The sequence below is a fragment of the Anticarsia gemmatalis genome, chromosome 19 (genome assembly GCF_050436995.1).
Source record: "Anticarsia gemmatalis isolate Benzon Research Colony breed Stoneville strain chromosome 19, ilAntGemm2 primary, whole genome shotgun sequence".
NCBI classification, from domain to species: Eukaryota; Metazoa; Arthropoda; class Insecta; order Lepidoptera; family Erebidae; genus Anticarsia; species Anticarsia gemmatalis.
This window is the reverse complement of record NC_134763.1, coordinates 7,568,549-7,590,437: the sequence shown is the minus strand read 5'-3', so window position 1 is coordinate 7,590,437 and position 21,889 is coordinate 7,568,549. Positions and strand designations below refer to the sequence as shown.

Below are 21,889 nucleotides of genomic sequence, written 5' to 3'. Positions count from 1 at the left end.
ACGCTCAACAAGGGTGGCATTCAAGCTGGCTATCAAAAGGACGTGTCAACACAAAGCTTTCCTTGTTAATAGGTAGGATGCCAGTGATGCCACTATCACACAGCAGATAGCTCACGTCACCCCTCCATACACATGCCGATAACAAATTGATCTACCTTATTGTATAAAAAGTATACTCGGTACTGGCATTTAAACAGTAATTGTTACTTTTTTCGCTTAATTAGTTTGCAAAGTTTTCTCTTCGTTACGATATGGATTCATTAATAAATGAAGAATGTTTTAATATGATAGTGACAAGTCACGAAAGAGGAATGTTGTTCTGCCTCAGAATTGGGCTACAGCTTAAATGGATGGATGATAGTAGTCATACCTCAGTGACATGAGAAACTAGAGTAAAATCAATAAGAAGTAGACAGAGGTTTTGTTTATTAAACTACGAGTACCCTGTTAAAAGTTACTACTACTAGTGATTTTCGTCGTAAATGTGTAGCGTCATTTAGTTGTACCTGCTAGAATGAGTAACAGGAAATTACAATATCGTAGTGAATAGTATTGATAATACCAAAGCTTATTTATGAACACATACCAGGATGTATACTCCCTCAACGCGTAGATAAACTATTATAAAGCAGCAGTTTCCTGATAGGTTCCAGCACAATGGCGGGATTTTCCAAATTAGTCGAGCGACTAATTTAGAAACGCATCGTGTATCCTGTTTGCTTACGAGGTTCAAAGAGAAGATGCCCATAAGTATTTGAATGGTTATTTGCCTAAGGATTTTCTATTTAAATACAAATAAAATTACCAGCGCCTTGGTCTTAAGCTCGTTTGCGTCTCAAGAAACTTTGTTGTTGCCATATATCGTAGCCCTTCAAAATATTGACTTGGCACGCTAAAAATATCAAGCAAGTCAACGCCCCGCGCTACTGCGTGATTGGTCAAGTACCTCATCAGCATGGAGGAACAATGAGCGGATGATAACGCGTTATCTACGCCAGCCGGGGAGGGGGGGTGCGGCGCCGGAAATACAACGACTCGACATGGCGGCTTCTCGGAACGTGTGCGTACGCGCATCCGTCTCGAAAGTGAAGAAAACTAGTTGTATAGACCAATGACCTAATATAATTTTGCAACTTTAATTATATTGTCACAACTGGTTGAGGTATTCGCCGTTATGTAATTGTTATTACCGCTACTATCTTATCTTTGCAACGTATAGACAAGCTAGATTATGCGGACTATTTACGTAAGTTGTTATCGCTAATGAAATAATTTGCATGGCATTCGCTTTATCGATCGTTGATCTGATCACGCTACTCGGTGGCGTTTGTTTCGGACTTTAATACTGTTAAATCAAGGTGAGATAATTAAACGTTTCAATTATTTTAGAAGATAGGGGATTAAACGCTAGATACTTTACGTATTTAAGCAGCCGTGAGCAGCAAGTAAACTGCTTGAAGATTGAATTGCGAGAAATTTTATGGGAAAGTGTTTTAGAAAGTGACAAACGACAGTATTTTTGTCTGAAGATAACCTTATCTTGCACAACAGATTTCACGCTCACTTTATCTGAAGAATTTGTACAAAATATTACTTACATCATAACATATTGCTATCTTTTATCTCCATGAGAGGTGACTTTCTTCACAAAGAGGTATTATTATCCCGTCTTCCATTCAACTCTCTGTCTGTTACCGACTGACTAATGAGAATCTATTATTGGTGTCAAAGGACGTCTCGTTTTCTTTGGCGTACATTAATTATTCTTTATCTACGAAGAATACAGTCTTTATTAGTCTGGACGGCTGAGGTTAAATTGATTTTATGCATATCTATCTTACTAACGTTAGCTGCAGTAAATTCTCCCTTGATATTGGTACTTTCTAAGAAATGTCCGTTGTTATTGCCTCTAAATTATTTGCAATTATGTTGCCGTTGTTAAACAGGATCGTATGGAAGTCAATTTGCTTCAAAGTCGTAGGACGCACTCTGTTTTGCGACTTAAACTATCCGTAATTCTTTTCAATTAGGTACCTATATTGTTTTGTCGCACAATTGATTTAAACTGATTGAAATTTGTTCGTTGTTCCTCCAAAAATAAAAACATTCAGACTAATTGCCGAATAATATAAAACCGAGTCAGAATTTATACAAGGTTTCTCTTGTACAAGTAATTGATATTCCGTAACAAATAGTTCGTATACTAAACAATGTTGGAATCCAATTATCTCAGTAAACACAGACGAACAAGTGTCCTAATTCCTTGTTACAACAAGATAGGAGCGTAATGTTTTTACTGTAACGGACTAGATTATATTGTTTATTTACAACTACGCAGTTGATACAGGAGTGGACTCTGAATAATACATAAGTAATACGAGTTTGGGACTTAGGTGGGCGAATACACCGCCATTTTGAAAGTTATCACAGCTATTTTGGCGTAGGTGAGAACTTTAAGCTGTTTACGAGTTTGCTTACAATGTTTGCTAAATTCGTAGTTCTATAGAAATCGAATTAACTGTATTCAATTTGCTGGAATACGAATCACGTAAGCATTAAGTATAGTATTTTCCTGTTTGCATCTTTCGTACGTACCTATTCCTTATAAATATTTGCGTTAAGTATAGCCATATTTATTAACATTTCAAAGCAATTTGTGCATACAAAACCAAAACAGATGCAGTACGATTAAATCGAGAAGTGTAAGTACGACTTATTTGAGACGAAGCTATGTATTTCAAGATAGATTGTTGCCAATAAGTTGCAATTAAAACAGGTTAGTAACTGGCATCTGCCACTCGGTCTGATCTCTCAGCCTCCAAACATCTTCATTTCGAAAATTCTTTTAAACGCATAACTGATCGGTAGTTCACCTGCACGAGTGCCGGCAAAAACCGAAGTCTGCACGACATAATCGGCCGCGAAGGACGCGTGCTTGCGTACGCGCAGCTTCCATCCTGTTTTAACATATAACTCGGTCTCTCTCCCTCTACTCTTTAATCAGGTATTGCTTTTATTGCTATCTGGACCAGTCAGCAAGCCAAACTGGCTTCTGAAGTATGATGAAGTTTGAATATTAAAGAGATGAATTTGTCATTTAAATGATCATTGCTCTAGGAAACATGTTTTGTATGGAAGAATTTGAATTTATGGCAGAAAATTACACATTTTAGTATGTATAGAGTATAAATTATTTATGTATGCTAGTAGTGGTGGTATGTGAGCATACAAATTGCAGTCACCAGGTTTTGTATTTATGGTGTAATCTCAATAGAATGTGCAATATTTTAGTATTCAATAGCAAACATAGTACAGAAACTAAACAGTTGGGTATAGTATAGTGTTCTTATAGGTTGTAGGTACCTATAATTGAATTTTTTGTTCTAGTCTGAAATGATAGGGTAAATAAAAAACTGAAATGATCTTATAGAAAATACAGTATTAGTTGTAGTAATCACTGAGTATTATTAAATTCAGAGTATTGTTCAACTAATACATATACCTAGTATGCGAAGAAAAGGATTCAAGGATTATATCCTGTAAGTTCCAAATAGCACATCCGTTTAGGAACTAAAACTCATATTTTCTTTTTGTTTTAAATTAAGAATAAATGAAAATATTTCGCTCAGCATGTGTAAAAACCTACATAGGTACTTTCATATGTTTCAACACCCCATGATTTTTTTTTAAATAAGTGGGTAATAAACACGGGTATCTACATAAGTTATACTATTTATTAGATTATTTACCTACAATCTAAGTCACAAAAGTTATTTACTTCAGTTAATTCAAACGTCTCAAAGTTACGAAATAAATCTAAATAGGTAACTCTTTTGTTGACCTAAAAGATAAACAAATCAAATACATAACACCAGAACTCAAGGCTGAATGAAAATACGCATGAGTCATTAGGTGAATAATAAATTTAACCCATTACTGTCCCACTGCTGGGCAAGGGTCTCCTCCCGTAATGAGGGAGGGGTTAGGCCTTGAGTCCACCACGCTGGCCAAGTGCGGGTTGGGGACTTTGCATGCCCTCAATAAATGTATTAAACAAATTTTTAGGCATGCAAGGTTTCCTCACGATGTTTTCCTTCACCGTTGGAGCATGTGATAATTTTTTTCTAATACACACATAACTTCGAAAAGTCATTGGTGTGTTGCCTCGGGTTCGAACCTGCGACCACTTGCGTGGGAGGTGTCAACTTATACCACTCGGCTATCACTGCTCACTCGGCTATCACTGCTCACTCGGCTATCACTGCTCACTCGGCTATCACTGCTCACTCGGCTATCACTGCTCTTTATTAGCATTAGGTGAATATAAAAAAAAATCTTGGCATACAAATAAACTGGTCTTATTCGAATTTTAAATTAGATTTAATAACTTTTGTGCGGTAAGGTTAGTACAGTCATGCAGATAATTGTTTATCTAAACAATGATACTGACCGAAGCTTTCTGTCAATTTTAACATAACCCCTCCAATATGCATGTCTCCTTTCACGACCATAGTCCGTTTATCGTTCAGGTCCGTCACGTAGATCGTGAGGTTCCATGACCCATCACCAACAACTTCGCCGTCCGCCAACATTTTCACGAGTTCTTTATCACTTCACAATGTAAATGTCACTTCCGAAAGAGCATCGCGAGTCGCGACGATACAAAGTAAAATTTTTGCCACACGTCCAATGAACGCGCTTGACTTCAAACAACTGACATTTTCATTTGGCTTTGGCGTTTCTTGAGTTTTGAAGTTTTGATTTTGACAGTTCTAGTAGTGATGTAACGATTAGTAAGCAGCGTAACATATTAAAGTAAGTCATTTGTAGTTTACTATAACTTTAAGATTTATACACGACAATGTTAAGTGGATAAAAGTTCTACTACTATTTTACTACTTATACAAATAGTTTACACTTTATTACAATACATAAATAAACAAAAAAGAAATTGATATTACAGATACGATTTCATAAACAAAGTTTCCCATGGATAAATTATTCATGAGATATTCTTACTTCATTTATGCATCTAAATGTACTCTTCTTTTTTAGTTTAATGTATCTATGAACTACAATATAGTTTTGTACATTCCTATATTTTCTCTAACAAAAAAAAAACATAAACTTATAGCTGACAGCCATGACAGTTGGTCACAGTTGGTGGTTGGTACGAATTACGATTGACATTGACAATGTATTGAATACGTATGACATTTCATTTGAGAACAATTTTAACAAAATTATTTTATTTCTCCATATTGCGGTGTAATTAGATTAATTTTTATCAATGCTGCATGAAGAATCGATGAGTTTCAACCGATAAAAACATTTACAGCCACCCTTATGAATAGACGCAGTAGAACTTCAAACGAAATGGTCTCGATGAAGAGGAAAAATAAAGGTAAGTGCTTACAATCTGAGCAAAAACAAACCATTTATGATAACTTAATAAGTATCAATACCTTGATAAGATCGAAAACAATGATCTTATAACGATAAAACGTTTTTGACTTGAGAGGATGTTATTTAATTACAGTATCATGTTCGACGCCGGAACACCAAGCCGAGTCGCCTTCAAGGGACAGTGATTCGGTGTGTGACTCTGACGCGGCTAGTCCTGTACCATTTCTATGTACCCAAGATGGAGCAGAAGGCGAAACAGATGTTGTATGGAATTTTTATACACCAAAATCGGAACATGCCGCTAAATCACGGTTAAAAAACTCTACCCCAGTCAGTAGGAGATCAAAACGAATAATAAAACCTAAAATCATTGAAAAACAGTTACCTAAACGTCGAGCCATGAAACTTCCACAAAAAAAGACTGAGCTATTTCAAGAACTGATAGAATTAAATCAAAATTTGCATGAGCTTATTGCCAAGAAACCACAGGAAAAGTGTACAGAAAAGGTGAACTCAGGAAGTGAAGATGACATCTTTAATGAGTCTCCAGAATTTTCTCCTAAAAGTAGAATGAGGAGTAATTCCAGATGTTTAAGGAGAAATGTGTTAAGTTCTAACTTTGTGAAAACAGATCCGGATGCTGCATTAGAATCAGATGACTCAATGAATGAATGTTTAATAAAGGCAAGTCAGGTTGTAGAGGAAAACTTAATAAATGAGTCTTCAGCAAAAAGACCTCGCTATGAATCAAAGTTTAACAACAAATCACTGAGATCAGATTTCAATTTCAAAATGGACCAGGATTCAATGGATGCCATACTTAATAGTATAAAATTGGACTCTCCAGTTGTCAATAATGTAAAAAAATGTGACTCCCCAAAGTTAAACAATGATTCATTTGACAGTTTTGTTGGAAATTTGAATGATAGTGCATTGGACAGGTTGACACAGATGCCAGCCAAAATGGATACTTCTAGAACTAAGAATAAATTGAATACATCTAAAGACAGTTGGATGATCAAAGAGTTGATAGTCCATGAGGGCAGTCCCTCTACTAAGTCAGTTTTTGGTCGACATAACTCAATGCCCGAGTCTCCCACAGTCACTAATGTGAATCTACCAGCTACTAGTGGGACTGTGTTTGGTAGATATAGTTCAATGCCATTTGGGAATGATGCTGACACTACTACAGGTGAAAATTTTTTTTTACTTTTTCTAATCTTCACTGTGTTTAAAAGTTTGAACAAAATATTAAGTAATATCTAAAGTGCCTAACCCCTCCTGCATTGGGAGGAGCTGTGGGCCCTTGTACAGCAGTGGACAGTAATGTAAAATTTAAAAAAAAACCTAGTTTTACTAAGGTCAACTTAAATATTCTATTATAATATTTATATTTTTCAGGGCCAGGAGATTCACCTATAAGATGTACTCCAGATGAAATAAAAAAGAAACATCAGCTTGCAAGAGAAAGGCTGATGGCTAAGAGACTTCTACCTTTCACTACACAGAAATCCTCTCTATCATCACAGCTCACACAACTTCCACAACCACCCATTGCGAAAATAATTGAAGAACCCATTGTCCCCAAGAAACAAGAGACAGTTACTACTAAAAAGTTTCAGCCAAGGATACCGTCTGCCACTACAAATACCCAAAATAAACCTATAGAACAGTCTCAAGCGAAATCAAGTGCTAATTCTACAGATATTAAGTCTATCATCGAAAAGAAAAGACAGGAAGCATTAATGAAATTAAGACGCCGACAAATTCAAAGCAAAATGATTTAATTATATCCTTATATTTATTAAGTAATTATGTTTGATTTATTTTTATAATTATTTGATAAGTGCCAGTGATTTTATACATTGTAATGTGATATGAAAATAATGATTAATACAATGATGATGTTGATTATCAATCAATTTATATTGCCTTTGCATTTCTTAATACCAAAATATAAATCCTTTTTATTTTTATAGGTAATGGTGGTTGTATAATGTAATAGTTTGGGCAACTTGTGCAAAGGCAGACTTACGGTTTTAAATAACTGTAATTATAATTACAATAAAATTATTATCCTCAAAATAAATTGTGAACCTTTCTTCAAGGTGTACAAATTAATCCCAATGTAATAAAGTAACAAATTAGTAACATGAGTGGACCTTGACGTTTTTATTAGCATTGATTTGATATTGTCATAATGCGTATTATTTTGGATTGTCTATACATATAAAATTATCCATTTTTATACGTCCAGAACATTATCATTTTATCAAAAATTTTATGACTAAAAAAGCTTTTATTCATACGATACAACGCGCATAAAAAATAAATTACTAACTGTCATGCTTTGGTGGCAGCTGTCATCAAATATTATTGTCATCGAAGTGTCAAAAATGTTTTGTAGGTTGTAAAATCATAGAAGAAAGTTTTAACGTAATATTTATTGTTAGATAAAAGTCAAAAGAAGAATTTGTTTAGACAACTATTGGTAAAGCATCTTCAACAGTAGTTATCAGGTAGCTATCACGTAGTTTAATATCGAACTGTTGACGAAACAAAGACGAAAATGGCTCTAAATTATGTACGACAAATTGCTCGAGCTACGTGCAGCATCAGTGCGAGCCGATGTAGTAATATTCAGAGGAAGATAAGTACCAGTAGTCCTTTGAAACTCGGCATGATACCAATTGTCGTGGAACAGACAGGGAGAGGGGAGCGGGCATACGACATCTACTCCAGATTGCTACGAGAAAGAATCATCTGCCTAATGGGACCTATAAACGACGAGATCAGTTCACTCATAGTTGCTCAACTGCTGTTCTTACAATCAGAATCTAGTAAAAAGCCAGTCCATCTGTATATCAATTCTCCTGGTGGAAATGTAACTGCTGGCTTAGGAATTTACGATACGATGCAGTACATAACGCCGCCGGTCGCTACGTGGTGTGTGGGACAAGCTTGTAGTATGGCTTCATTGCTCCTTGCTGCTGGAGCACCTGGTATGAGACATGCCCTTCCAAACTCTCGTATCATGGTCCATCAGCCTTCTGGAGGTGTTAGAGGTCAAGCTACTGACATCCAAATTCAGGCAGAAGAGATATTGAAACTCAAAGCTCAGATAAACCTGTTGTATGTTAGACATACTGGTTTACCAATAGACAAAGTGCAGAGTTCAATGGAAAGAGATTACTTCATGTCACCATTAGAAGCTAAGACTTTTGGACTTATAGATAATGTTCTGGAACATCCTCCGTCTCATGCTATGGAGCAGCAGTGTGCTGCTGGAAATGCTGGCACAGTCCCTCCTGTGACACCAACAACGGTCTGAGCAAGTGATGATAAATGAAAGAGTCTCTACATCTATTGAACTTATGGTTTAATATTGTTAATTATTTGTGATAATAATTACAGATTATTCATTGTTATAATAGTAAATTGTATTTTTTAATTTGATAGTTTTATTATTCCTTTATTTTCATATTCAATTTTAATAACTAGAACAGTCATTTTTCAATAACAAGACAAATGATATGTAGTGGACATATGATAATTTTTTTTTATTATGATTATATTCATGTAGGAAAGAAAATAATCACTTTCTTTTGCTATTTAATCTGTGATGCTCAAGGAGACAACATCAAACAAGAATATTATTGAAATTTGTTACACCAGCAGTCCAGCTCACCGCACTTACTGGATAATGATTGCAGTCTCTATGGTGCTGCAGCAGTGTATGCTTGGGATAAATAATTATTGTACATAAGCAGACTGCTTATTTACCCTATTTAATTCTTGGAAAGAAACTGGTGTAGTTAGTCAATATCTACACTCAATACTTAGAACTCCAAATCTTTACACATTTACGAGTAGTGATCAATTACTATACATATTATTATAAAAAGTAATTGTTGACGCGACGTAGAAGCGCAACGATTATACATTCGTTGAGCGTAAGTTGTGTTAAAATAGGTATAAGATAGTCGCCCTATTAGATTTAATTCGATTGTAATGGTACCTTAGCTAGTTGTATATAGACATTTATTATATCTATGCGGTGGGGAATCAAGAAACAAAAAGAAAGGGAAGATTCAAATTAGGCAGTAGTCCAAAGTTATAGAGCACCCCAGAGAAAATAGTTATGCTTAAATTTTATTGGTCGTAACTTTGTTTAAAAGGAATACTTAGGGAGAGTTCTCAAGTTAGAGAGTGTCGAGCCATTAAACTCCCGCAGCCTCACGAGACGCGATTTCATAACAGCCGTCCATCAAGCTAATTAACTGACAACTCTCGGTCGAGATTAGAAAAGTTAATTTGAACTTCGCAAGATGAGTTTTCCCATGTGCAAATATTGAAATATCTTTCGTTAGTTTTGAAATGTCAATACCAGTTTGCTGTTAAGCTCGTACACGGGCCATTAACCCATCTTCCCGCAAACAACATTGAGACGAGATGAGCCTTTCCGAAGCTTTATTACCGTGAACAAGGTCGGGACGGAGATGGGGTCGCGCTCAACGGAACATCAAGAATCTAGGTTGTTCGTACAAAACAATGGTAGTGTGACGGCGTCCTTTCATAATCTGTGAAAAGGCTCGGACGTTGCGGAGTGGAGGCGAGCGTGTGGTTGAATGGTCGGGGTGGCGCATGCGCCAGGAGGCGGTCGATACTTGGTGACGTCAGCGGGAATCAGGCCTCAGTCAGCCGCCGTCGGCCACCGTGCTAACATGTGGCTGCAATGCTTGGCTGCGACGTTGCTGATTGGCGCGGCCGCGTCCCGCGAGGTCTTCACCAACACGTTCCTGGTTCGCTTCAAGCGGTCGGTGGCGCACGACGAGGCGCACCAGCTGGCGCTGCGCCACGGCTTCGACAGCCTGGGGCCGGTGAGTGGCGACCACGTGATTATACGTAAACATACCCATAGACGCGCGCCCTCATATTTGCGCTCGTATAACTTGATTTATATTGAAGGGAATTTCCTAAATCGACCCGAATTTTATTGTGGCTCTTCGTAAATTGATATCTGTTGGTTAATGACTATCATAACGCGTATAAGTAATTGTATAAATTGATTAGTACGGCTTCCGACGCTCGTAGTAGGCTTTAGTTTAATTGGAAAAGTTTGATTGTACGTATGTATGTGTGCTGAGTTACTTTAAGTGTCTCGTTTAGCATACGCAAGTAAGTTAGCCGACGTGTAGGTTGTGTAATGAAAAGTTATTGGCGCGCTATTTATTCTCTCGTGTTGTTATCGGTTTATAGGCTTACTCGATAGGCTTTTAAAGGCTTTAATGATCGGTAAACGTGTTGGATTCGTTGCTATGTATCGGTTGTATAGTTCAAACAAAAACTAAACTTATTGTGGTTAGTTGGTGTTTGTGCCGGCGGCGCGCGCCACATCCGCCCAACGTAAACATCGTCGGTTCTGATTTGAAACTAGTTTGCCAATGAATAGTAGAGATTTAATGAAATTAGTTTAGAACACGTTTCAAGTTATATTGTTTCGTTTCAGTTAGTTATCTATGTAGGGATCTCGTTGGGTAATTTAAAACAGTTTAGATGAATGTTAGAAGCTTCGTTTCGAATATACCTATTATCTAACATACATAGGAGAAGGGAAATGCTTTTTATTTATACTTCCACTGAAAAGGGCTTATTATGAGATATGCATTAATGTTTTAGCTAATAATGTATCACATCACATTATAGACCGCTCTTAGAATAGACTCTACGCCGCTACATAAAATCGCTCTCCACGAAAGCCGTCGGCAGGCGGGTTTCAGTAACAGTCCGAGATTATTTATACCAATACTAAAAATACCGAACTTAAATAGGGTCAAAAATATTTTGTAGATATTAATTTAACTAATATTAACAAAAACAAAGACAAAACATATCTACCTAATCCTTTTTATTTCATGTTTAATATAAAGGATAGCCGATATGAGTAATAGTTGCAATAAGTATCTCAGAACACATAGAAAATCAAACGCTTTTTTAATTTAACTTTATGTAGGTAATGAAAGTTCGACTACTAATCTAACACAATATTTAAGTAATATATGTCTCCCTTAATAAAGCAAACATTAGTAGAATGTAAAACTACTTAAGTATAAACGCCGCAATACCAGTTTTAAAAAAATAATTAATTACTAATGTAGCTAAATCATAACCTCAATTAAACACATATTCAATATAAAATAGCAAATACGTTAAATACTATATTGAATCTAGATTAATACGTGTTTGTACTTGAGTGTACAACAGTGGCCTACATCCGGAACTGGGTTACGATAATCATGTGTGAGACAAAACGCTGGGTCACACCAGCTTGCTATATAGCCGTTATGATTTATTATACTATACTTCGCAGGCCTTTCTAGCTTGTAACAGTTATTAAGATGTAGACACCGAAGTAAGAAGTAATTATGCGTTAAAAAGAATGTTTACTAGTATGTATCTAGAGCCTTTGCTGATGAAAAGTTTAGATTCATGTCACATATATTTAAGACACACGACTAAGTGACTATTTAGTTTTGAAATAAGTATGCCATTTCCGAGAGAACGCCACTTCCCTTGCCTCATTTACATCGATACATCTTGTCATAAAGAATCGCCGGTTACGAGTTTTAGATAAATTGTAGTCTATGATAATATTTAACATTAAAATAAGCGGCAAAAACTTATTTCACATAGTAGATAGCTATCTAAGTTTTATATTTTGTAGTTTTAAAATGGTGCGCGTGCTTTGAAATAAATAAATACGATTAATACGCAATAAGTCGATCGATTGAAGCCTTTTAGATGTACCAATCGATAAACTAGTTGCTATTCAGTTAAGTACATAATTATTTATACCTATTTACTGATATAAAACGTTCTTAGCATAAACTCTATATAGTAATGAACCATTTATTTATTAAATTTAACATTGGCAAATAATATCCTAACCAGTTCTACCACTATCATTCGACATCATTATTCAGTTCTAAATATATTTATATGATAACATTAAATCATAATTTCGACAATCTCTCCATTAATGTTCGAAATAGATTATATTTATGATGTCCTTATCTATTAAAAACTCAACGAACTACACGAAACAGAATATCAACCATTAATTTTACATGAAATACATTACAGGCACTTTAGCTTCATACGCACTAAGCACGAACACATTTGAACCATTACTTATTATGACATGTTACATAAAAAAGTTCTTGTTATATATTTTACGAAACGCTTGCGTATTACTGGCTCCCGCTGAGAGTAAAAAATAGGACGGCGGATTATGATCGCGTCATCCTAATTCCCTTTCCGTTTTTCCAAAGGCTTTAATGGTTTCTAGATTAACCCCCACTGGTTAAACCACGAAGGATTTTATTACTACTAAAGAATTGCGTTAGAATTTATTACGAAGTATAAAACAGTTATGAGTTTGATTAAATAAAATTACTACTTAGACGTTTTACTGTCAGTTGGTGTTTTATGTATGTACCACAAAATAAATTAATAGTACCTATGTAGTATTTTTCTACAAATCTACTTAATATAATTACTTTTACTTATATTCAATGGTAAAGTTATTTAGCTTACCTAATTGGCACGGCAAACGGTGTAAGATGTATCCACCTGGATGTGAATGAGGCGTGATGAGGCCAGAGAAGTTTGTAATGATCATACCAAGTGGCGGTCTATGGTCTCTGCTGACCCATATAGGAAAAAGGCGTGATTTTATGTACATATGTATTAACTTACTTGGCACAGTGAACCACTGCACTTTTAACTTAAAATTTTTGGTTGAAGAATTTTTATTTATTCAATATCTTTCAATCTGCTTTCACCACGTTGAAAAGGTCACATGCAAGGTATAAGTTTGTAGTCTCGAGTGTTCTTCAGTAGTTGCGAACTCATCGTAAAACTCAGGCACATGGCGGTCGTGTATCGGTCGCTTTTTCAATGTCGAGGGTTTTACAACGGTACTTTGTTTGCCAGTAGTTTGACCGATGGAAAGACTGATATCGGCTTAATGTGATACGGGTAGTTCAACGCACTCGCTACCAAAGTGTCACTTTAGCATAGAATTTCCTGCTTGAATACAAATTGAAGGAGATAAAGTTATCTTCTAAATACAGGACACAAAAAATACTCATACCTAATAGTTTATTCTGAGTTTATTCCAGTTTTACTGTTGCACTTTAATGTTCAATATTTGGTTATCAACAAGAAATAATCATCTCTGAAATTTTTAATATTTTATTTTCCAAGTTCATTGCCAATTTACTTTTGTTCCACAAATATAAGTCTAGTTTATAAGGCAGATAGTGAAGGAAAAAATAAATTATATTCTGATCTATTCTTACTTAATTTATATTGCTTGACTATAATCTCATATCACACGATTACCACGTACTGATACAGAGTTATACAAGATTACAATGCTCATGTAACTTTACGTTAGTTTTATTGACGTTTCTGCGTAAGTTACACTAGTCGCGATCAGCAGTCGTCAGCTTGTAATATCCTATTAAAAGCGCCTGTTTCTGTTACAGTCAACTTGGGTAACTTTGAATCATTAGAGTAACATAGACAGGGGGAATTTGAACTAGTTTCGATTATTTTTTCATATGAAACCAACATAATTGATAAAGGTTTATTTTAGTTTTGCAAACTTTTATCAATTGCGTTGGTTTTATATGAAAAAATAATCGAAACATGACCTTAAATAATAAAGTATAATTATTGACTGGCTATGATGTTACCCAGCCGTCAATATACTTAAGCTTAATGACTATAACTGTAAAACAGGCGCTATGTTTGAAGCAAGTTGTTAATAATGATTATCCTTGTCAATTTACTGAGCAAGATTTCGTAATGTGTAACTTAAAACAATATTTTCTTATTCGTGTTACTAAAATTGATATTGTCGAGCTAGTATTAACGTCATTTTTATTCGGATATGTAGATTTGAACAGTGTACAAAATATATAAAATGTGTTTATTGATACTATCATCACATATCCGAACTTGTTATTAATCAAATCATGTCACAGTAAAAAGTTTATTTTATGGCAAAAAAAAACATTGTTAGATAACCTATAAGCTCTTAAGATAGGTAAAATCAACTCGAACCTTTGTAATTTATAGAAGGACTAGCTGACCCGCGCAACTTCGCTTGCGTCACATAAGAGAGAATGGGTCAAAATTTTACCCGTTTTTGTAACCTTTTTTATTGCTACTCTGCTCCTATGGGTCGTAGCGTAACGATATATAGCCTATAGCCTTCCTCGATAAATGGACTATCTAACACTGAAAGAATTTTTCAAATCGGACCAGTAGTTCCTGAGATTAGCGCGTTCAAACAAACAAACAAACAAACTCTTCAGCTTTATAATATTATTAGTATAGATTGAAAACCATTATGTTTTATACAGATAAAAAGTGATAACTTTTATCAACCCACAGACCTACCTTTGTCAGGTTACAACGTTTAACCTTTTAAAAGCAGTCCTTTAAAAAACAAACATTGTCCGTAATAACAAACAAAAATAGCTTCGTATAAATATTCTACGACGGGTTTAATCTGATGTGATATTATTATAATGAGAGCACATCGTACCAAAAAGGGTCCTTTTGCGTCACACAAACGAAATCTCGACGATTTAATACGACCTTTTTAATAATTCGTATCTCATTTGAAATTGTACACAACATAGCATATTTTATATATCTATTCATGTGTACAAGGGTAAGCTTATGGAAGAACGGACGCAATGATATAATTCCTTAATGTGATAACGATGTTTGGACGACAAATTAGGGTTTTGTACATAAAGTAAAGGTTCGTAGACAGTTGCTACGGCTACGGGCTACGCCGTAGTACAAATAATGTGTCTACTGTCTATTGTTAGTACCTATTTGTTAGGTGTTACTGAAATGTGATGACGAAAATAGTTATACCAGTGGGAGTATTTGCTTTTCCATATAAATGAATATTGAAAGGTTTATAAATCGTTTCGAAACCATAGCCTAATTGTTCACGTCGCGTCGTGAAGAATAACATGTAAATAATATACAGGTAGCAACGTGACTAAAATAATTTAATAAAAAGTATTTAATATTTAGTATTGTTATAATTTCACATGTCAATGAAAATTTATTTTCCTAATCACTATGCTATGAAATACATACTAGACTATAGATTTACATCATTCAATTGGATACACAATTAACTAAGGCATTTATGGCACAAGTATCTAAATAACCACTCGTTATAATCCAATTAAACCACGTGAAGTCGTCTGGGTGTCCAATAAACCCCATACCTAATACAGATCATTAATATTGGAATATAATTGACGAGCATTCATCTCAACGTCTCGGCATCTCACGACCGTATCTGTAACCAATTGAGGGTGGAATCTGATATTTATATTATGCAGTCGTTAAAATTTGTATATATATAAAGAGTGATGATATTGATTAGTAAATGTAGCTTTGGATATAATCTATTCCTTTATTTAATAAAACAAACATAAACTCACACCTTCTTCCCATAGATGTAGGCAGACAGAGAATGCCACTTGGTACGATCCTTACAAATTTCCTTTGTCTCATTCTCATCCCTATATTTTTTCTGCCGAACCGCCGGTAATTTTAATTTCATTACCTAAACACTTACATTTATACTTATACTAATATTGTAAAGCTGAAGAGTTTGTTTGTTTGTTTGAACGCGCTAATCTCAGGAACTACTGGTCCGATTTGAAGAATTCTTTCAGTGTTAGATAGTTCATTTATCGAGAAAGGCTATAGGCTATATATCATCACGCTACGACCAATAAGAGCAGAGTAACAATAAGAAATGTTACGAAAACGGGCATTTTGACCCATCTCTCTTATGTGACGCAAGCGAAGTTGCGCGGGTCAGCTAGTAGTTCATGAATACGCTAAATTAGCATATATTTTTTGCTTTTTGTAAGCGAAACTCAATCATACTACTTGTGATACCAATTTTACTTAATCCGGATAAGAAACACCTAAAATTTTTATTGACTTAAAATTATAAGTTTAATTAATTTGACATAAAAATAATTACTTTCTAATCCCTGGATTGAAAAGTATTAAATTTTCCTTGACTCAATATTGACTAAAAACGACTTTATTAATTTGTCATCCGTAATATTTGAAATTGGTGGAATTTTCCAGAATCTCAGATTACTGTGGAGAGGAAAGACGGCCTAATAGAATTTCCGGTGTTGGTGTAATTTGCAAGGGACGAAAAAATATGACACAAATACACTTTTTAAAAAAGAAATGAAAGCAGAAGCTAATTTCAGTATGACATTCCTTTAAGCCAGAAAAAAGTGGGACCCTAAATGTCAAATATATAACTACCTACTACAGTTTTTTATGTCTTTCGTTTGATGAAGAAAATCGGAAGATCTATACTCCTTTGCCATTTGATATTTTGCGGGGACCGTCTATCAGTAATTTTATAGCAAAAATCCTGAATTAGACAATCTTGTACGCTTCACTGAGTCTTTATACTTCGTCGCGCCGAGCTTACTTTTGCGTTATTTTTTTACGGCTTCTCGGCTAATTCTTTGGGTGAAATTCGGTTCTCTCTTGATTAGGTAATTATAGGATTACGGTTCTCCGAATTAAGTTTCTTGGAATCGAATTAGAGTAATTTGTTGAAAGACACGTGGACCGTAAATAGCATTCGAATACTTAACAATTCATTTTCTTTGCATACATGCAAACAGATATAAAGTCACGTTTTTATACTATGAGGTCAAAGCCAGAAGAACCCTGTTATGATCTAATACGACCCTTAATAACAGCTTCATTTACATCTATACATCTTGTCATACATGACCGCTGGTTACCTTCATGCCTTGAGTACCTAATATTGTACTTACGAATTACATATTTACTTGGTCGGTAACTCCTTCTAGGTGAAATTAAAACAGCATTAAGAAATAATGAAATATCAAAAAGCTCATCATCATTGGCCTGAATACATCTATTGCAGATGACTAAGGTGGCGTCAGGTAGAATTAGTGAGTGAATTAGTGCACTTTCGTTCGTGGCAAAAAAGCTCATATACTTAAAATAAACGCAAATCATGCGAACACTGCCTGTGTCTGAATTCAAAATGATTTTCATTATTAGATTTACAAAAATTTCGGGATCCTCGCACGTGTTTTATTAAATTACGGCTTGAGCGGTCTAAGACTTGATGGATGAAGGTCCCAGGCTTATGTCATGCGGCTTGTGTACTGATTGCTTTTATATAAAAATCTTTCGTTTTTGTTATGAAACTGTTATTGAAAGTGGTTGTGCCCTTTCTGAGGTACATTTAGCGGTAGTTTATCTATTTAATAGCGTCTAAATTCATATAAAAAAACGCAATTGAATAGATAAACTACCGCTAAATGAACTCAGAAACTGGGGGTTGGTAAATAATTTTGTAGTAATTTGGATGGTGTGCCGATGTTGCTGTACTGAAATAAATTATGATCGTAGTGTAAAGGATTAGTAAATTGTCAGTCAAGTTAAATAAAATCTAAAAAGCGATTTCCACTTTCGAGATATTTGTACAAAAAAGCGGCATTCGTATCAAGTTTTTTTTATTAAATGTAAGTAGTATAGTAATTTCAAATGTCAAAAGTCTGTAGAAAATTGATCCAGGGGTGTTAATCAGTTTTTATAATAACATTCGGCATTCGGCAATACCTACACGATACTACTCGTGGTAGGGAATTCCCTTTTTAGACCTAGATTTTAAAACGTATTCAGTAATTTTATCTCAAGCTTCACTTTTGTCTTTAATTGAAGCCTCATTTTTTCATTTTCAATTTTGATTCCACTTCAATATCTATTTAATAAAGTATTCTAGTTATTATTTGTATCAGGTTTAGCGAAACCTAATAACGCCTACATTAAGATCCCTTATTTTATTATTATCTAAAATGTAAATAGAAAATATGAAAATGTTTTATTATATTTTGAAATTTATGAAGATACTCTCTTGACATTTCCGCTTGAAGAGTTAACGATTATCTTGTAATTGAGCAATTTGTATGTAAAATTATATAAGAACATGTATTTTTTAAGGAACAATCATATCGTTATGGGGATCATTATTTTTAAATACCTATGTGTAGTAGGTATATTTTAGTTCATGATCTATGAAAGTTTTTCAAATAATATTTTTCCAGGTAGTTATCACGATTATTTGACATTTAGTAATAATAGTAGCAAAAGTTTCTAATAGGACTTATACTGTAAAAAACTGTTGAAAATCAATGACGGTATAAATTAAGTGTCGGTTACGTTACTCCACACTTATGTATTTATAACTCGTAAAACTGGTATTACCTATATGTATCAATTTATAATATGTGAATATAACAATAAGATTTAATATCAAAACCAATAACAAAATATATAAAGCGGTATTTACTGGATTGAACGACGGATTCCGGTCAACGAGGATTTATGAGGCATTTAACTAATTCAATTTCATTTTACTTCGCTAGCTATAAATCTTCACGTTCATTTCCTTGTTTTAGAGTTAACCGATACTTATTTATGGTTATTTTACACGAAGGCTCGGTTGTAAACAAAACATGGCGTATTTTCTGGTTATGTACCACGAGGGAGTTATTTGCGCAATGAAGGAACAGTAATTTAAAAAAGGCTTTAGGCTTTAATAGGGTTTAAATAATAATATGTGAAATTGTATTTTTGTTATTTCTAATGTATGTAAGACGTAGATTTTAATGGGCTCTACATATGAATAGAGTGTAAAATTCATATAATGTTTCAACTTCCTATCCAATATTTCGTATAAACAAATAAGTGATTCCTAGAAACCATAAATAAGGTAAAAATTGTGTTGTTCTATTTATCTGCAAGAAAATAACAACCTGTGGAGTCAAATAAATTGTAGATGTACGTGTGTATTAATAACATGTATTTGATACATTTCCACCGAAGGCGGAAAATCTTTCCACGCAAATTATATTACGAAAATCAGGAAAACCAAATATGTAGGTAACTTCTTTTCAATTCGTAACAACACGCATTGCTGCGTTATTGCATTATTATAAAAACTCATATTTTTTTTGTAAATCATGGTTATTAGTAGAATATTTTAAAGTTAATTGAGTATTATATATATATGAGTACCTCAGTGGCGCAGTCGCAGTGGTAGACTTTCTACCAGCTATCTGGTGCTGACCGTGAGGTCCCGGGTTTACTTCCCAGGCCGGACGAAGCCCTTTTGGAATTTAACTAATTGATATAAAATTATTCTGCATAGCCGTCCGGAGTAGCCATGGCAATAAGCTCGCCCATCATTAAATTGTACTAAAATTATTATTAATGACCATAGGTGTCTTTCATACACCCCTGCCTACACCTTCGAATACCACAGGCGTTGAATTATGTATGTATTTTAAAGTTAACATCTAGGTGAACGCGTGACCACCCACAAAGAGTTCACTCATGGTAATATTCATGGTTACGTGGGCGTTATCTTCATTGATAAGTAAACAACTTGTCACTTTATATCATTTTAGCAGGTTGATGACGTCACTAAAGTCCCAGGTCCCAGAAGTCAGCCCACATAGATAATAATAGCTCGATTAAGTATAGATTATGTTAATGTGTGATTGTCATTCAATTGAGAATAAATACGAGTTCAGTAGGTGTTAATATTTATAAGCGGCGTGACGGTATTGTCTCGGTAAACAATTATGGTGAAGGTCACGGTGTGGGGACACGTTTTGGTTAAATCGAGGGTTTTCGTCAATATTATATGTTTATTTCGTGTTCGGATGGTAGCCCTTTAAGCACAAGTGTGTATTTAAAATGTATGTACAAGTATTACCGTGGCTTCGTTTAGTTATAAAATTAAAAGCAAATACTTCTTGTTTGAATTTAACACGAAATAAAAATGTATATTTTAAACAAAATTAGTTACTGACAATTATTTTTAAGTTGTTTTAAAAACTACTTTTAAGTATTAAAATAGTGCTAGTTGTTACTGACAATTATTATTATGAGTGCTTATTACATTAAAACTGTCTTATCATCTGTAAAATAAAAAACGATTACTGAACTAATAAAAAATAAAACCTAGACACCTTAAAATTAACAATTCTTAAGTAGAAAATAAAATAGAATTATTTTAAACACTTTAAAAATTTAAAACATTGTTCAGTGGGTTGCTTGTACCTACGTTATTTTTATTGTAACTATATATACTATATGTATACTAGGAATTGGCCCGACATCGTCCGGGTATTGAACAAACGTATCCCGTTGATTCCATTTCCTTTAAAATTTCGTTTCCATCGATCCCATACAAGCCTTTTCCCAAAAAATACAAACATGTTTAAGAATATATATCCAATTTGGTTTAGTTGTTCATAAGTTATACATTGTGAGCTAGTTATCTTAGGGGTGGGGGTGCCAGTTAATGCCTGGCTGACACTTCGACCATTCCTGATCCTTTGTGTCACCCCCTCCTTTGCTACTCTAGACGTTGGGGGGCAGGGCAAAACTTATCAGTTTTGCTATGCACCCCACCGGAAGCAGCCTGTAGTCTTCTGGTTTAGGGTAACCGCATCCTAGAAGATCCATTCTTTTCCTTCCTAAAGCATCACACTCGCACAGTATGTGTTTCATGGTTTCTGCTTCTTCATTGCAGTGCCTGCATTTGGGGTCATCTATGGCTCCTATTTTGTTTAACATGTAGTTCGTGCCGTAGTGTCCTGTGAAAGCACCAAGTATTTTCTTGATGCTGTCTTTGCTGAGGTTTATTAGGTTATTACTCCAGCTTTTGTTGACGTTATTTATGAACAGTTTCGAATGGGTTAGTCCAGATATGGCTTTCCATTCTTTCAGATGCTGGTCCCTGGTGAGCTAGTTATACTTTTAGGTATAGTTAGTTTGTTTATAAAATTATATTTTTCGGTGATTATTTTTATATACACAATATACATAGATCTACTTCAGAATAAAATATGATCGAACTGTTACTGAACACTTAGCAATGCAATCAAAAGTATTCAGAACTTTTAACGATGAGACGTTTGTTTAAAAGTCTCTGAATGGCTTAGGTGAATGGCCCATTGCTTAGTACGACTGAAATACAATGGAAGGTCGAGAGTAAGGTTTTATAGTACTTATTGATGCATTTGAGTTTGAATAACGAGTGTATTCTTTGAGATTCTTTCAGAGGCACTAAATAAATAATATAATATATTTATTTTAATTCTCTGGGCATTTTATGACCTGCTTTATTTCCTTTGGATTAACCATTTTAAAATACTTTGAAGCAGAACACCAACCTACTACTTTAATATACGCTTAAGTTTGGCATTCTTATGTATTAGTATGAATGGTATGTATTCTTGGGTCTTTCGAGCATAATATTGCTATTGTCCAACGTTTTACTTAAGAGCTT

The 21,889-nt window shown here is 34.5% G+C and overlaps 3 protein-coding genes across 3 annotated transcripts in view; all 3 read left to right on the top strand.

The window, feature by feature from the left end:
* The first annotated feature begins 5,172 nt into the window (after positions 1 to 5,172).
* LOC142981210 (uncharacterized) lies at positions 5,173 to 7,332 on the top strand. Its single transcript, XM_076126941.1, has 3 exons — positions 5,173 to 5,404; positions 5,540 to 6,598; positions 6,808 to 7,332. Exons 1-3 carry the CDS (start codon positions 5,347 to 5,349, stop codon positions 7,191 to 7,193), a joined length of 1,503 nt encoding a protein of 500 aa, XP_075983056.1. The 5' UTR covers positions 5,173 to 5,346; the 3' UTR covers positions 7,194 to 7,332.
* A 441-nt stretch (positions 7,333 to 7,773) lies between these two features.
* ClpP (Caseinolytic protease proteolytic subunit) lies at positions 7,774 to 8,857 on the top strand. The gene has a single exon (XM_076126890.1). The coding sequence runs from the start codon at positions 7,976 to 7,978 to the stop codon at positions 8,735 to 8,737; it is 762 nt and encodes a 253-aa protein (XP_075983005.1). The 5' UTR covers positions 7,774 to 7,975; the 3' UTR covers positions 8,738 to 8,857.
* Positions 8,858 to 10,090: 1,233 nt separating this feature from the next.
* The window catches only part of amon (prohormone processing protease amontillado), a 91,607-nt gene continuing 79,808 nt past the window's right edge, over positions 10,091 to 21,889 (top strand). Inside the window, exon 1 of the mRNA XM_076126713.1 lies at positions 10,091 to 10,286. Within this exon, the coding sequence (XP_075982828.1) occupies positions 10,131 to 10,286 (156 nt within the window). The 5' untranslated portion in view covers positions 10,091 to 10,130. The remainder of the gene's footprint in view (positions 10,287 to 21,889) is intronic.

What these genes read in the sequence shown, in the direction of transcription:
- LOC142981210 (XM_076126941.1), top strand. Translation starts at nt 5,347, where the DNA reads ATGAATAGACGCAGTAGAACTTCAAACGAAATGGTCTCGATGAAGAGG. An exon ending in GATGAAGAGGAAAAATAAAG is followed by an intron (nt 5,405 to 5,539) that starts GTAAGTGCTTAC and finishes ATTTAATTACAG; the next exon opens with TATCATGTTCGACGCCGGAA. An exon ending in TGATGCTGACACTACTACAG is followed by an intron (nt 6,599 to 6,807) that starts GTGAAAATTTTT and finishes TATATTTTTCAG; the next exon opens with GGCCAGGAGATTCACCTATA.
- ClpP (XM_076126890.1), top strand. Translation starts at nt 7,976, where the DNA reads ATGGCTCTAAATTATGTACGACAAATTGCTCGAGCTACGTGCAGCATC.